This window comes from Dreissena polymorpha, chromosome 13 (genome assembly GCF_020536995.1).
Source record: "Dreissena polymorpha isolate Duluth1 chromosome 13, UMN_Dpol_1.0, whole genome shotgun sequence".
NCBI lineage: Eukaryota > Metazoa > Mollusca > Bivalvia > Myida > Dreissenidae > Dreissena > Dreissena polymorpha.
Window position 1 is genome coordinate 46,833,443 of NC_068367.1, and position 17,791 is coordinate 46,851,233.

Consider the following 17,791-nt stretch of genomic DNA (forward strand, 5'->3'; position numbering starts at 1 on the left):
ATCGGATTGCAAAAACTATTTCATTCCCTAATGACACAGCGTCTGTTAAAACTCATCCACTTTTAGTGGCACTCTCCATATCTAGTTTTTTTTGAATGCTCTGAGCTTTTATGAGTACATACGTAATCGAGTTTCAGCGTATCTATATATCATACTCAGTCCAAGGGCAAAACTAAACAAATTGGAATTACTATTGCACAAAATGTCTATATTTTTTATTACAATGCAAACAAAAATGTTTAAAGGATAAACGATCATTGTTCAAGAAAACGACACAAATTGACTGTTCCGAATATAGAAGTTTAAATACGGAAAGACACGACAGATAATTAGATTAGTACACACTTTCTTAATTAAAGTAACCGAAGCCACAAAACTTAATTGTTTCTTGTCTCTGCGCTGCGTCCCGTATTACTTTAAGACTGCTATGCTGTCTTCCTTTTAAGAATCGATACAAGGTTGAGCATAGTGCTTCGCTCTCATTCTTTTAAAATTCGGTACAAGCTGGTGCAAAGTGCCAGCTTTCATTCTTTTAAGAATCCCTACAAGCTCGCACATTGTGCTACAATTCAGATGTTCTATATTTGTACAAAATGTCATTTATAACGAGTATATTCTGATTATTACATTTAATTCAACGGTGAATAAAAAATCAGATGCCGTGTAAGAAATAAATCTGCACATTCAAAATACTTAGTGAAGACAGGAATAGTGGTTATCATTAAAAAAGAGCATATACCGACTATAACAACCAATCGTTGCATGAATCGTTCGAAAGTGATGACTTCAATTTTCATCCTTTTGTTGCGTCGATGGTTGTATGAGGGAGATGAAACTATCAACAAATCGGTTTAATACTCCTTGCAAACATATATTGACTTTGTTTTAGCAAAGTATGAACACATCGAAGAAGATATTACTATTTTAAACAATAACAAGAAGACAATTTATTTATTCTCATATAGCTTTACCTTTTCACGTTTAAGTAAATTGACAAAATTCAAACAAAGTTGTTTCAGATTCGCAAATTTTCGTTGTAGTTATGATATTTGTGAGGAAACTGTAATACTGAACATTTGCTATGCTCTAAAATGTACATTATATGCATCTTTTGACGATTTAAAATCCTGAAAATTATAAAGCGTGGCAACGCGAAACGATTGAATAATTTGGAGAGTTATGCTGTTGTCGTTTAATTTTGTGATACTACGAGGATCGCTTATATAAAGTATAAAATACATCACGCATTGTATGAGCACGGATGGCCGAGTGGTCTAACCGATTGACTTTTACTCTAGGGGTCAGTGGTTCGAGCCCAGTTGAGGGTTACTTTTTTACTTTCTTTAATTTTATTCTTGTTTTTTTTACTGGAGCTTTTTAGATTCAATGTTTACATTTATCAATATAACACATTTAATGACAAACTTCAATACATGCCAGAATCTATGAAAATGCCCCTTTAATAAAGTTTGGGTAGTTTCTAGGTACGATGTAAAGGGATATTATTTTTTCCAACATTAAAGAAGAGACATGGTTCAAATCCTAATAAAACATCGGATTTTGTTTTAAGCAACATGTATGGCATTTTGCACGTATGTTTATTGTATTCGACTGTGTCAACACAGTAAATTATTTTTTTTTCCGCAAAATTGTGTTGACGTTTCATTGTGACGGCATATAGGATCTCTCAATGATAAACACACTTATAAAACTAGTTAGACTAGACAGCAATGTAAAGTAATGCCTTCGATAAAATCAATCGAATACTATTTATGCAAGGAATATTACAAATGTGAGTTATTTTCGCGAAAGAGTGGTTACAATCCCCGTCGGAGAAGAATTTCTGAATATCTCCTAATAGACATACTGGAATGAAAGGAACCATACATTTTATAAAGCTCAATTGCAAAAAAGGAGACTGTACGGTTGTGGTCTGCTAAAGTGAAGTGTCTCTCTGTTGAAAGCACACTGACAGATACCAGAGAGATGGTTTATACAATCGAATCTAATTTAGCCGTTTGTTTGGTAAGCATGTCACTTTGATGCCAATAAAATTTGGGTGCGTCATTTGATATTGTCTTGATATAGCATGCTCATATGATTTTAGATTTATACTAAAGTAATTTTTTTTAAATGTCTATGTAATCACTTTTGGTAAGAACTCGGATTTAAATACATTGTCATGCTTTGATCTTGCCAAAAAGAGACAGAAGTCTAATAATCTAACATATATTATCGATATAAAGATATTCGATTTTCCGAACTTAAATGGAGTTTTGAGCTACCCTTATGAGTTTGTGGTGGCAATTAAATGCATCTTTTCATCTCGTATTAATTTGGCAAATCATAAAAAATGAGCAAGTTGATATTCATTTTAAAGGCAAAAGATAAAACATATTTTTTTAATTAAGGTTTAAATGAATTATTCAACAATATTTTAGTTTTGTATTGATTCATTACAGCAAACCAATAAAGGTGGTAACTTGATATATTATATATAACAGAAATTCATTAATATACAGACCCTAAGGCTTAAAATTCAGCATACTTTTTGCACTGTATGATATATATCATCGGTACGAGAGTGGAGGTATACGAAATAACTAAACACTCGAACCTGAAGGCAAACAAGGGGCATTTGGCATTTTGTAGGGGAACACGTTTTCACATGTTCATACGCATAGATAATAATAATTCCATATTTCTGACATGTAGTGGTATACTTCATTGACAGCATATACAGACCAGCAAGCTGACACCCTTTGAACTGATGTTTTTTTAATGATTCGATAAGGACAATTATTCGACATCAAAGTGATTTAAAACGATGTATTGAACACAAGTGTTTAGTGGATATGCTGTTTTAATAGTTTCCATTAAAATTTGATAACTACCTAGTTTTATTATCTTGATTGTTATTGAAACTGTATATGTATTATTTATATACAGCTTTTTTAAAGGAAGATTATACGATTTTTATATGTGTTAAATTGTTATATATTGATAAAAATATGTTTCAATACCACAAAATAGGCAAGAAAAATTATACATTGAAGACGAATTTCATAAAATGCAGCAAAGTCAAATTAGCGCCCTGAGCCGATTGTGACGACTATATTTTGTACATATTTTCCTACAATAACCGAAGTATTCGTCTTTTTATTAGGATTGGAGTTAGTGTTCGTGTGTCGTATGAATAGTAATCGTTGCAGGAAAGTTAAATGATCCGCGAAACTAAATTAAGATTTACATCGTACATGCATGATATACATGCTGGCGAATTCAACTGTACAGACATTTTCGATTTCAGAATTAAATATATGGCTTATTTCGCATTTTTCGAAACATGTTCTTCTTAACTTTTATTTTAATTGATATTGAAATATGCATAATAAGTTTTTTTTTACACATTTTATATAAATTCATACATTTTTGACAAAATCGTATACTCTCCCTTTAAGATTAACTGAAAATACTTTCATGGACATTGTAACATTTAAGTCAACTGTTCTCCTTGTTTTATGTTTATAGCACGCATTTGAGTTGTTGCGGTAACTTTTACGGATACAGTACTATGTCACATGCAAATATATGGCTCTTTGTGGCCACAATACTCATGGGAATAGTGTTTTAAGGTTTAAGCAGAGAATTCCGAATGATGAAAGTTGGAATGAAATACTTAAAATAATACTTTATGCAATATGGATCTCTATACAACCACGCGTTCTAGGCACCTTTAATTACTATGAGGGGGTGTAGGGGAGGTAATGCAATCACATGTCACAATAAAGCCTTAAATCGAAAACCACAATCACGTCTGAAATTGAAATTTTATTAATTTCTCTATAAATTTTCTTGTATAAGACGTTAAATAAATGACGTATTTATATATAATTATATATATAGGTACCCCTATATACCTTAATTCGTGTTTATATCAGATACAAAAGGGTATGGAGATTCATGTGTTTAAATTGGGAACCCCAGGACCTTTTTCTAAATCAGAGACCCCGTAACTGGCCATATGCGTGAATATATATATTTCGATTTTAGATCTTATTGTGAGATTTGATTGCTGCATATCCTACCCTACACCCCCTCATAGTAATTAAAGGTGCCTAGAACGCGGGGTTGTATACAGACCCCGTTTTTTATATTGACCTCGTAAGTATAGTCTGAAAACTACCGAGACCGCGTAACTGGCACTATGTATTAGTATATAATATTTGTAAGAAAAACTAAATCTAAAAAAAAATATATTGCATGTATACTTTAGAGGCCAAAGTTGGCACATGTACATAGTGAGTTATATGGAAAGATTTTTTATAATGAATATTGAGTGTAAAAGTAAGTCTATGAACATAGTTTAGAGAGTTTGTGATGAGTAAATTCCTTGATTGATTAACCACTCATAACTTCTTCCCTTAAATTTGTTCGAGTGGTGTATACAACACCTGACGAGCACAAACACCAATGAATAATGGTCACGGCCCTGGAACGATAGATGCAAAGCAAAGCTTTGGGGGTTTAACCCGGTTTTAAGCCTCAAGCTAAGCCGTACATGCATTAAACACTGATTTTGAAAACATATGAAACGATCGTGTAAATGGGCAATAACTATTAATGCAAAAACAGCTTTGTTGCAACCAAGTGTTTGAATCCTTATCAACAAAGAGATATTTAAGAATGCATGTTAAGTCATGTTCTTCTCTATACAATATAAAATGCATTGTCGGGCTTTGGGGTGTTGAGGTGACATGGCTGTATTACATCTCCCATGCCAACATATTCCTCTTTCTGACTCCATTTGTACGAACAATACCCAATGGATTCAAACTTTCACAGAAAATGCATGTTCTATATTCGTTGTAGGAACTGTTATTATAATTAAGCAAGGCACCTGTCATAAGTGTTTAGTAATAATTGGATGTACTTTTATCCCAGACTTGTTCCTGCATATCGTGTGCATAAAAAAGTCTCACATATATGACACCAAATATTATTTTAAACACATTGTCATATCTTGATGTATAATGATCACGTGCATGAAGCATACGTTTCAAATTAGTGAAACGGTGTAGCTGTTAATTTTTTTTCCTGAAAATATTGATTGCACTAGCCAACGCATAACACGATATTTCAAGGAGTTGAGTTACTCTGCAGTAAGCCAACGTTAATATACTGGTCCATGCACGCCAACTGAATCGCTTTCCATTTGGTTAAATATAATTTAAATAATCTAAATTCATCTTAATAATCTTAAAACTAATCGTCTGTATTTACATGTTTAGGCTAAACTACAGCAACAGTTATAATCACCTGCTACGTACCACAATTAAGAACAAGATGCATTTCAAGTCGCATCCCAATACTTTAAGACAGACATCCGTACTTAACTTATTGAATAAACACCCACCCACTAGTAATTAAACAAATGATGTGGTTTTATGACCGCTTCGTGCAAATGGGGATGTCTTTATAACAATAAAATATTGAGTTGCAACTAAACCGAGATTTAAAATATAGAAACATGCTAATTTTCTTATTCTTTTTTTATAAATTTGAATATATGTTGACTCACCGGAATGTGTGGCATCGTTTTAAAAATGGCTATGACTGTAAGTATGCTTCTTGTTTCAAATGTTTGTTATCTTACACAGGCTCAGGCCACATAGCAAAACGCCCTAAATCATCATTAACCCGGATTTTAATGTCATCCCCTTTTTTGGTGAATATATGTCTATAAAAAACAATGCAACGTCAGATACAGAACGCAGATTTCGCTATCTGACCTTATTATTACACATCCTTCCAAGAGTCGAAATAACGTGTCCAATAAGAAAGTGCAGATCGTTTGTCTCCTTTCGCTACATGAAAGGATCACATCTTTTAAAAAAGAAACTCGAGTAACACTGTGTTGAAAAGTCGCGTTCGCTGATCGTGTTCTAAAGGCAAATGGTAATTTGACTTTACAATACAAGACAATTCATACAATACTTCATTATGTATTAACAAATTATAAAAAACATGTGTAACAGCGCTGGAATAGTTTATACAAATCCTTAAGTGGAATTCTTACTTTAGACCACACTTAGAAAATTAATTGCCAAGATAAAATCGTATTAATAAACATAAACATAAACCACATGAATCATAGTTCAAACTAAAAACCAATAAATGAGATAAACAATTCAATTTAATTACATAAAAATTAAGTTATTATAAAGACATTTAAGACCTGCATAATCTCACATTTAAAGGCATTATGATATGACAAAAATACCAATACCAACTTCATCTTTTCCTCTGAAAATGATTTCTGAACCAGTCATCATAAAGTTCCCCATCATCGTAATGCGTACATGGAAAAGTAGTTACAATTGTGTAAAGTGCCTCAACATTGTTTATGATACATATATGCGGATCAGTTAATACCTTAAACAAACACATTGTTTTTGTCCAACAACATTCATGAATAAATGTGTCAGCGTCGGATAAAATGGGATTACCATGTCGATGACTGTGTCGTAAAAGTAGATATAGTTCTTCTTTTAAGAATAAGTTAAGACCTGGCCACAATATTATTGATGTATATTAAAGCTGCTATTTAGAGCGAATAAAGAATCCTATCGATTAATATGAATGTGCCAGTTGTGGAACAATATTTTCAGAACCCATTTTGTCATAATTATATGTACGCAACTGTTTCAAACGTCACTATAAAACGATGGATGTGAGATCCCATAAATCATCAACGATTTAAGGAAACATATTATTTACAAGCGTGGTAAACCTGTATCGACGTTTTTAAAATAAATATGATTGTTAAAAAAATGTATTAATTATAAAACGGTAACATTAGTTTAAATTACATACGCACAAACAGGCCCTTATATACATATAAGAACTAAAATGAATGTTATTTAGGATCTTATTGTTAATGTATTGTGAAAAAATGGGTCTATATTTATCATGTCGTCAATTTATCTACTGGGTTTTCTTACCATTAACGTTAATAAATAAATTTTCTAGAAGAAGATATAGCGTCGCAGATAAATCAAGATAAAGTAAAAACATTATATTTATATGTTTTATGATTCTAAAAGAATGCAGTATTATAACTGATGTCTAATAAAGAACTTTTGTCTCTTGCAAATGTTTTTCAATGTAAGCTTATCGGCTTTGTATTTAATAAGATAGAGCGGAAGTGTGGTGCATTAGTTACACAAGTCATATGCAGTCAAGTGCGATGATATTATTATATTTCACTTTAGAAAGAAATTCAAAATGATCCTTAATTGAGCAAAATAAATTCATATACCTATTTTCATAAACCACGTTGCTATAATTTTGATATGTGTTGTTCGTATAGCAACCATAGTTCCGACCAACATCCGAACTTATCCTTAGAGTTATCAGCAACTGACCTTTGCACATTATTGTTCTAAAGATTGTGGTGGCGCGACTAATAGGCATCTATATATCACAGTGCATGATTCAAATGTCATATCATATGATTTTGTATCATAACGTCCATAACTTTTATTTTCGTATTGTTATAAAATACAGATTATAAAAATACATCGTTTGATTGCGTTATTGTGGAAATAAACACATTCTAACTATAATGCGGTAATTGTTCTGTTTATTATCGTGTTAAATATCGTGTCTTGTAAAATATCCGAAGGTTATCTGAATATTTCCTGTTTAAACCATTATCTAGTGTCGCTCGGTTTTCTGTTGCATAGCAATACCTAAATAACATACCACATACACAACGTTAGTTGAGGTCATAGACGTCCTAATCTGAGTATGCCTTTGTAATAAGTGTCATGTACAATTCGTATGTGCTGCGTTATTGTCAATGTCAATTGTTTTGAATAACCATTAATTTGTAGCTGCCGGGAATAAGAACTGTCGAATCTAACACATTGGGCGAATTTTAACTGAACATAATTAAATGCGTTTTAAGGTTAAAATAGGCTTTTTAACCCAGAGGCTTCGTTAGTACCTTTCTTGAATTGAACGAATAATCTAATATAAAGTATCACACTCGGAACATACATTGACATTAGAAGTCGTTGTTTTTTTATCTTATTTTAAGGTCTTTTACGTCAAGTTATTTTTATTTTGCAAACAACTAATAACTACTAATAACGAAGAAAGCAACAACGCTATATTTGTTATGTATTGGCCATACTGCACTATGAGAAGAATGAATGCGAAGGTAAAAGCCCTTAAATGTGGCACCTTTACCTCAGATGAGTGTTATCATTGCAGTGAAGTACGAAACTTCACTGGCGCACCACCGATCGGTGTTGAATGTTAAAACACTTTTAACAAATTGGGACAAGGCTCGAAAAGTATACTACATCTCTTTGTTTATCTGTGTTGTTAGTTATTTGCAAATGTATGAGATAAATGCATGCTAATTGTATACACCTATTGATAACATATTCGATTGAATGAACCAATACAAGACAAACAAGCAGTGTCAGATTCATTTCGCATACCAGGAAATATGATTATAATTTTAAAACATGTACACCAATATGTGGGACGGATGTCACTTACGGCAGCCCATCTGTATTTTTATTAGCTAGATCAATTGATATAATTACCTTTAAATACGTGCCCAAAGTTAGCAGCATCTCATCAGACTCAGCAACTTTTAACTGCTTTTTGTCATATATCATTTGTACGAACATTTACCGAATAAAGCTGCTCTCTTAGGGTCTTATAGACGAGTTAATTGTTATTGTTTACATTCGGGATTTTCCGCGCATGCGCACTGACTGGTTGGCAAAAACACTGGTTACAGTAACGTAAAACATGTATAAAGGGCTTTTGTTTAGTCAATAAATTGATAATAAAAACGAAATAAACATTAAAACCCTTTTTAAAAAAGTGCAAGTATAGCATATTTAGTACCAAATAAATGTATATTCACAAATAAAATTTCCTCTTCATAAAAATACGAAGTAGTTATTAGCATATAGTAAACGTGATCGGAAGATTTAATACTGACAATTCCGCAAAACAAAATAATACATTATCCGTATTCTTTCTGATAATAAGACTTGAATAAATTATATTTCAACACTAATAAAACATATATTAATTGTATTATAATTAATAGTGGTGTGGATAGTATTTTATTTCATCAGCGATCGATAGAGTCAGAGGTGCATTTAATCAATTATAAAAACAAAGCCCTAAAAAGCGGCATACAGTACTGTTTTTAAATATTGTGGTAATTTTCTTTTACATTGAATGAATTTACGTTTTGTTTACATTGAATGAATATAAATTCAATTTAGCATGCAAACGGAAAAAACCCTGCATATTAATTACGCAAATTGAACTGTTTTTGCATGTCTATTGAAATCTCTATTAGTAATAAGGAGTGATGAAAATATAGCATTTTATGATAAATGCATATATTTAATTTATCTAACGGCCCCTTTTGTGAATGCTTATGTTCATGATCGTGTTTCGGAATCTGCAGTAATGTACAATCTTTACACGTAATAGCGGAGTTAACTTTTGCCGGTACCCGTTTAATACCTTAATTGCATAGCAGTAAAATTGCCCAATATTTAAAATGTATAGTTATTAAACAATGTATTATTAAGTTTAACTGGCTAATAAATTTATACACTCGTTCCCGTTAATACATTTCCGACAAATTACTTCATTTTTGTTAAAATTTTAAAATATTTCATTTTAACATTAACTTATCAGTATTTTAAGCTTTAAAATGTGGCTTAAATGATTGCTCAATATGCCAAGAGATGACATTGAGGTATCGTGACTTATGTTTACTGACCAGACACTCGTCTGCAACATGTGGTTATGCAGGGGCCCAAGTATAGGTCCCTGGGTTTATGACACCATGTTTTCTTTGTAATTGTCTGGACAGTATCCGATCATAACGAGATAATCGGTTAGTGATAACAAAGGTGCAATTAAACACCGGGATATAAATGCTGCTACAAAGAGTGCCTAAATTAGTGTGAACAATTAAATAAAACAATTACATTAAACAATATAATTTATTGAATGTGTAAGAAGGTAAGTTTTTCCAGACATATAAGGTTCAAATCAGTTACCCTATAAGTCGCGTACATACAATTGACCTATTCGTCGTTTGTTTTTATCCTTATTTGTTTTCGTTCATTAAATTTAATTTATTCTGAAAGAATTTCAATTTCTGAGCATTTTTTAACTAAAAATGGTCGCGAGGAAGTGCCAAGAATAGAGAGATTTTTGTTTAACCACATACCGAACTCTTAGATTGTGTTCCACTCCCGAGTTCGTTGTCAGTAAAAACAAATAATAATAACAACAATGTAATCGTTCCAAAGATGCATTTCCTTGCATGCTAATGTTTTATTCAGACATAATTAGTAAAATTATATTTGATATTGTGCATGATTATCATTAAAAACGAAGATTTCGTCAACCTTCTCTATATGCGCTTATATAAATTCCACCTCTTTTGCCAACCAGTGGGCGGAGACTAAACTTTGCAGGTGCGTGTGACGTCACGCGTTAACTCGTCTATTAAGAGCGGAAAGTGTTATTAAATGGCTTATAGCGTGTTTGATGTATATTGACGATGATTCATGCCTTGCGACTGATGGTAGTGCATACATTCAATGCGAGAATGTAACATTTGAGTCCAAAGTTTGAAAGCAAAGTCCAGGTTTTTCCACGCTGGATATAAATTTTGGAAAAGTTTGTGTACCTTAAGGCGCCATTGCCTGTTTTGCACGCAGTTCTCGTGTAAACGTTACTAGTAAAATAGAGAGCAAATACAAGCATGTAACGTATATTATATCATAAATAGTTATGCTACCACACAATACTGCAACTTACAGATACATATATACGCTCAAAATACGTGAAAACTAGATTGCTAGACATACTTACAACATGGAATATAGGGTGAGAGAGAAACAATTTCCGACTAAAAATGAAAAAATAATCTCACAACAAAAACGACTAATTTTATTTAAGCCCATCCTTGCAAAATTGGCAATTCTTATTATATGCATGGATTATATGGAATATAAAGACGCTGAAATAGATTAACAACAACTGTTCCGTTAACACAGAGGATTGCAATTTACACACTTGTTTAAGTAAGGTTGTTAAACGAAATATGTATGGGTATATGTAAACATCATCTAAAACACAAGATCAGATCATAAGTTTGCATCTTTTCGCATTCATTGTAAGTGAGCAGAAAGTGCACACGCTGAGATGTTGTGATTAGTCTATGCACGTTGTTAAACGTCGTTATCGTCCGTCGCCAATTTTAAGTTCGTCATCACTTGATCGAGAACCAAATAAGATTCGTAGAACTTTGCAATCAAGGTTCACTTCTTAAATATAATTCTGAAAATATTGTATATGCTTCAAAGGAAACTCAAGCTTCTCATTTTGGTTCGGTTTCATAAAGGGTATTATTGGTCAGTTATATACCAGTGTGTTTCTAGGTCTAGCACAATATAACAAAACACATTAAGCGCATATATATTTACATGCCATTAAATTATGGTGAAATAAATTAATAAAACTATTTATATTTGTAATACAAATCAAAGCTTTACAATTTTATAAATAAAATTCCTAATCAATTTATTGATAACATGTACCATGAAACATTTATAAAGAAACTGTTTTAGTTCTTTGATTTTAAGATGTTCAAATTTTGAAGATCCTCACATTTTATAACACTTTATATGATGTAAAACCCAAACTGAATACAAAGGTGAGACGATGATGTTACATAGGAATATTGACATAGGAATATTGAAGTTCTTGAAGCATTAATGAAATATAAATTTGAGTTGACATCCACTTTTCAGTTATTTAAGGCTATTGACCATTTTTTACACTGAACTACAAATAAGACTTATGTCAGGGTTAAAGAAAAAATATTGCATTTGGTCTTCAATTTTAGTCTCATATATCAGGCAATGTGGCCGAACATTAATGTCGATTAAATCCAAATCAATATTTAACACGTATTCATTCATGAAATAAGTATCGTACACTTCCATGGTTATCCAAATCAGCATGAAGTTGGTAATGATTCCTTCAACAAAAGTCGAAAAGAGACAAACCAGGAATGCGCCAGTCTGTGGTTTTATGCCATAAGAAACATGGGGTTTATTTAAGTGCTGTAAAATGCAGTTCTAAAAAGATCACATGTACATATTTAGCCATAATAATATATATTATTGTGTAAAAAAAAGGTATGTTAAATTTTATGCAATATCTACAATCATTATAAAGTAGGTCGGTCTTTATAAATTAATTTATGTTGCAGATAAAGTACTGAGTTCAGTATACGATAATTTCTGTAAGAAAGTTATACATGTTGTCACATTACATATTGAAAAATAAACAATTTTCTGTTTGCACATATACATGTAACTACTTTTACCAATTTTACGTCGGCGTCAATTTGTTAGACAGGTTTAGAAACGATAAAAACTTGATCAGAACAGAAGCAACTGTATGTAAAATATGTAATTGTTTATTACAAATCTGTTATCATGTATCTTTCTGGAACCAGTTTCTAACTTTCTATATATGTTTAGGGTAAATTGTTTTTCATTGAAAACACCGTTCTGCAATTGGTTTATCGGTATATATCCTAGTATAAAAATAAGTTTGTATTGTTATTGTGCTAATAAACTGCGTGCGGCAATTTGCTGATCCTTATTATCCCACAGCCTTACTTTTGTTGTCACTAGAGCCATATCTTCGGCGGCCAACAAGAAACAGTTTCTCAATTATCAGTTTGAACAAATAATCGAAGGAATGGACGAGAGGGGCCCACGGGGTTGAAATGCTATTAGCAAGTTACATGGAAGTTTCTGCTGAAGTAAATGTTAAAGAAACAGTTAACCGAATGAATTTCTAAAGGCTATCAACAAGAAAAGTGTTTTTTAGAATAAGCACAAATAAATGAAACAAGAAGTGATAAACTACTGCAAACCATGCTTTATCAATCGGACAATCATAAATATTTATCAAGGGATCTTGTTTTAATCGACGTTATTATTACCTTATTACTATTTGCGAGTTTGAACGGCTGTTTCATTCGGAAGTTTAGGTCAAAGCTAAATAGTTTTTTTCTTGTTTTGTATGTAACTATTGATTTTACTATTACGATTGCTTTATTTTTATTAACGCAGAAAAAAAAACAATTCGTTGTTGTTATTGTTGTATTAATTGACTTCGTTACATTCGCAAAATAGTACATTCTGTATTTGGAGCCGATGTTCTGATTATTTCAATCCTTTCAAATAAGGTGCAACATAATTTGCAGATTAATATCAACATACTGTTATTTGACCAACTCTCTTGCCGACCAAATTGCAAGGTAAACGTCGTCAGAAAGTTTAACAATATAACAGCCCTAAAAAGACTCAACAGTCCTCTGCATAAAACAAACCAATTATCGATTAGTTAAATCTATCTAAACTAACATAACCCATTAATAAAAATATTGAAAACGTATGTTATCTCAAAATGAAATACGATGAAATTCACTTTCTTAAAAACACATAACTTAGTATGCAAACAGTAAGCGAATTATGTAAGAAACATGTATATTGGCATGATGGCATACATATATCCAGTTGTGGAACTACGATAATTAAATCAAAATCGCGTTCCCATCCACCTTTTTACGGGCATTCTTAACAGATTTCCAATGTCATTATATATAATTGCTTTCAAATATTTAATATTTTAATAGTCTTAACCAATTTTATACAAAGAAAAAAGTTGGACAAAACAATAACGGATTCGAACCCTTATCGTCTGAATCCGTGATCGGATTCACTACCGCTGCGCCATGCAATCTTGTATAGACTTAATCGAAAAATAATACATATGGTAAACATTATCAATATCGTCTGCCAACATCCGGATATCAATGTCTTTGAAAAAAACACCACCTACCTGACTGCGATACGTATTTCTGATTTGCGGTTTACAAAAGTCCTTTGGCTAAAGCCAATAGACTAAAACAACAGAGCTTAGGGGCGTTCCAGTTTACTTAAGATAAGGGAGTGAAAAACAACCACGCTTGTTTACCTCCAGAGTTGCACTGTGCATTCACCAAGGAAATTAGCATCATATTTATTGTGTGAAGACAGTTATTCATCCTTGTTAACAGGAGTTGCTCACAGTTTGAAACGAATGGCTTTAGCTTGTATTTTTCCGGGTTCGAACCCTAGGGCAGGAGCATTTATATATTATGTATTTGTCCATGTTATAATAATTATGTAAACCTTCCAAATATAAGATTTAAAAAAATAAATTAATGCGAGCTAAAAAATAAAAGATGTCCCTCAAAATGGTTCGACAAATCTATTAAATATCATCCATGTATGCATTTCTAATAGTTTCAATTCGACGAAGACCGCGCAATCACTTCTCTCCCTTTGACCACAATTGCAGTAGATGGTTCTATATATATATATATATATATATATATATATATATATATATATATATATATATATATATATATATATATATATATATATATATATATAGCACAGCTATAATTACAGCGCAAACGACATTGCACACATTTCTTACCAGACTAATATTGAAGCATCAGGTGTGCATAACGCATTACACATCATACGTTACACCCAACGCAGCACGACTTGTGTCTCATGGGCATCGAGTATATATAATTTGGACATTGCCAGGAACATTGGCGGCTGATGTGTGAACAGATAAATGTGTTGCATTTACGTCGAAGTGTAATATACATTGTTAAAAATAACAGAGACCATTGATTTTACTTCGAAACAATTTTACCGACACGAGAAAGGTTTTCAATTCAATTAGAATATGAAATATATACTTTCCAAAAACAAAACAAAATATCACAACTGTATATATTTTTGCAATAAAGTTTATTCTTGTTTATAATTATCATGTCATTCGCTTGTTTCATTTATACACGCATTTATCGAAGCTATGTCACGTGGTATGGCTATTTGTTCAACAATTGCCGCACCTATCCGACATTTCCGCTCCAATAATTTTCTAAGTAGTTACACCATAAAAACATCGGGTACTACAGTGCAGAATGTTTTATGTTGTTTTTTAAAATCAATCTTTTTAATATAACTCACTATTTCAAGAATAGCTTATAGACGGAACGTCAATCCTTTTATTATCACTTACTTTTTCAAGAATAGTTTATAGAAAGGAACGTCAAGCCAAGCGAACAAATAACAAATCCAATGCAGTTGAAATCACGCAAAACACCAACACGCAAACGTAACGCATAAAACTTCAAACACGAACTACACAATTTACCATTCGGAAGGGATTGAACAAGGAAACAACTTAAATAACAAAAGCGATTCCATTCCCAAAGGATATAAACATGTCCATATGAGTGCAGTTGACAAATTAACAACACAATTAACAGAAGGCATGCCTTCACATGTCAATAACACCATTTACCGTCCCGATGCAGATGATGAGCAAGGACGTACCATAACATAACAGTATACCACCCATGCAATAACAATATTTACCATCATGAAGCTGAAAAGAGCAAACTATCAAAGCTAATAAAACAGTCTAGGTATGTCTACTGCAAAATAAACAACATCAAACAAGTTATCAATCTCATCTGACGTTTACCCATCTGCAGGTTTACAAAGAAAACAAGAGAAGAAAACCCGACGCGATCAACTCAATGATAAATGTCTGGATAATGTGGAAATGCAGGGTCTTTACTTCAATACTGTCAAGAATTTCCAAAAGGTATCGAACAGTGTATTTTCCAATGCCAAGTTAAAGTCTTTTTGCTTAAATATAAAAAGGAAACATATCTTCCCGAGGAAAACATGTACACTTATTAAAATACCTTTACGTTTATATGCAGAATTCAGAGCTACGTGACGAAATCACATATTTGAAGTCCCAAAGCATGCGGAATAATCTTTTATTCGGGGGCATAAAAGAACCTGAAAATGAACGACCACAGGATGTCGAAGCAAAGGTTCGATCGTTTATCATTGACAAGTTGCAGCTTGCTCAAGACCTGGTCAACTCGATGGTCATTGAACGGGCGCATCGAATCGGAGCCAAGAATTCTGACCAGAATCAAAATCGCAGCCGAATGATTGTCTGCAAGTTCGCTAACTTCAAGGACAGGGAATCCATTCGAAAACAGGGCCACCTCTTGAAGGACACGAACTTTTCCATTAGAGAGCAGTTCCCACCTGAGATCGTCGAGCGCAGACGCAAACTGTTTCCCCAGTTAAAGGCCGCGCGTGATGCCGGAAAGAGAGCATGGCTTGCTTACGATACGCTATATGTCGACGGAAAACCAATGCAGAAGAAGTAACGGTTGTCGGAGAGTGGAAATATCCTCGTTTGGAATTGTAACGGTCTAACTAATGATAAAATTACTGAACAATAATTTATTGATTTGATAAAAAGCAGTGATATTACTATTCTTTCTGAAACATGGACTAATAACTTCTCTGAAATAAATATTGATGGTTATTTATGTCATAATTTATATCGCAAGTTTAGACACAGAAATGCTAAAAGAAATAGTGGAGGAATTGTTGTTTACATAAATGAAAAATTGTCCGAAGGTATTTCAATCGTAAAAAATTTTTTTCGATACTATTGTTTGGCTTAAAATTGACAAAACATAATTCTCTTTAAATACCGATATTTATCTATGTGGGCTTTATTTATGGTCTGACGATTCACCTATTGCTAATATTGTCGATAGCGACTTATTTGATGTTTTGTATAACGATGTGTTTAATTTTAAACAGTATGGTAAAGTACTAATCGCAGGTGATTGGAATGCTAGAACTGGTAATCATTATGATTATATTCCATTCGATTTTTTCAATAGTGCTATTGATTTTGATTTTTGTTCACCCGATATTTCCAGTGGCTGGGCCTCAGTAGACGAAATCTGTAATTCACGGGGAAATCGAATGCTCGATTTTTGCAAAGCGGCCTCGTTACGCATCGCTAACGGTCGCTAAACAATCATGTACCACAATAGATTACTTGGTATTGAATGACAAGGATTTCTCGCTTATAAACAACTTCACGATTTTGCCATTTAACACGTTCAGCGACCATGCACCTTTATATTTTGAACTCGATGTGAAGTCACTACACATAGATAATTATTCGAACGTAACACCGGTAACGGATTACACATGCCCTAAATGGTGCGAAGAACACAAGCTCAATTTTAGACGGGTTATAATTTCTAAATTATCTGAGTTTAACGGGATTTTGAATACCTGCGACGTCTTAGACGATAATAATATTGATAATTTGGTAAATAGTTTTGCATCGCTAATTGAAAACGCGGCAAATCCGTATTTCTTTAAAACGAGTTTCGAGCTCAAAAAACAATAATAAAGAATGGTTTGATTCTCAGTGCGCGAACGCAAAACATCATTATTTGGTTGCTTTGAATACCTTTAATAAAAATAAAACCCGATCGAATAGAATAGAACTAAGCAAAATTAAACTGAGTTATAAGGTACTAGTACGGAAAAAGAAAAGGACTTATAAAATAAATAAGTCGCGCGAGTTATGCGACCTTCGAAAACACAAACCCAAACAGTTCTGGAAGCATTTTCGATCGAAATGTAATAATGGATCTAGCAGCATATCACCAAATGAGTTCCGAGAATATTTTTCAAATTTATTTAATGATGTTAAGGCTACACGTTTAGACGATGTCGAG

The 17,791-nt window shown here is 32.6% G+C and overlaps 1 protein-coding gene across 1 annotated transcript; it reads left to right on the forward strand.

The window, feature by feature from the left end:
• Nucleotides 1-15,937: 15,937 nt before the first annotated feature.
• On the forward strand, nt 15,938-16,408 carry LOC127854635 (uncharacterized). Its single transcript, XM_052389698.1, has one exon. The coding sequence runs from the start codon at nt 15,938-15,940 to the stop codon at nt 16,406-16,408; it is 471 nt and encodes a 156-aa protein (XP_052245658.1).
• Nucleotides 16,409-17,791: the final 1,383 nt, after the last annotated feature.

Excerpts from the sequence above, each read along its gene's own strand:
- LOC127854635 (XM_052389698.1), top strand. The coding sequence starts at position 15,938 with ATGCAGAATTCAGAGCTACGTGACGAAATCACATATTTGAAGTCCCAA.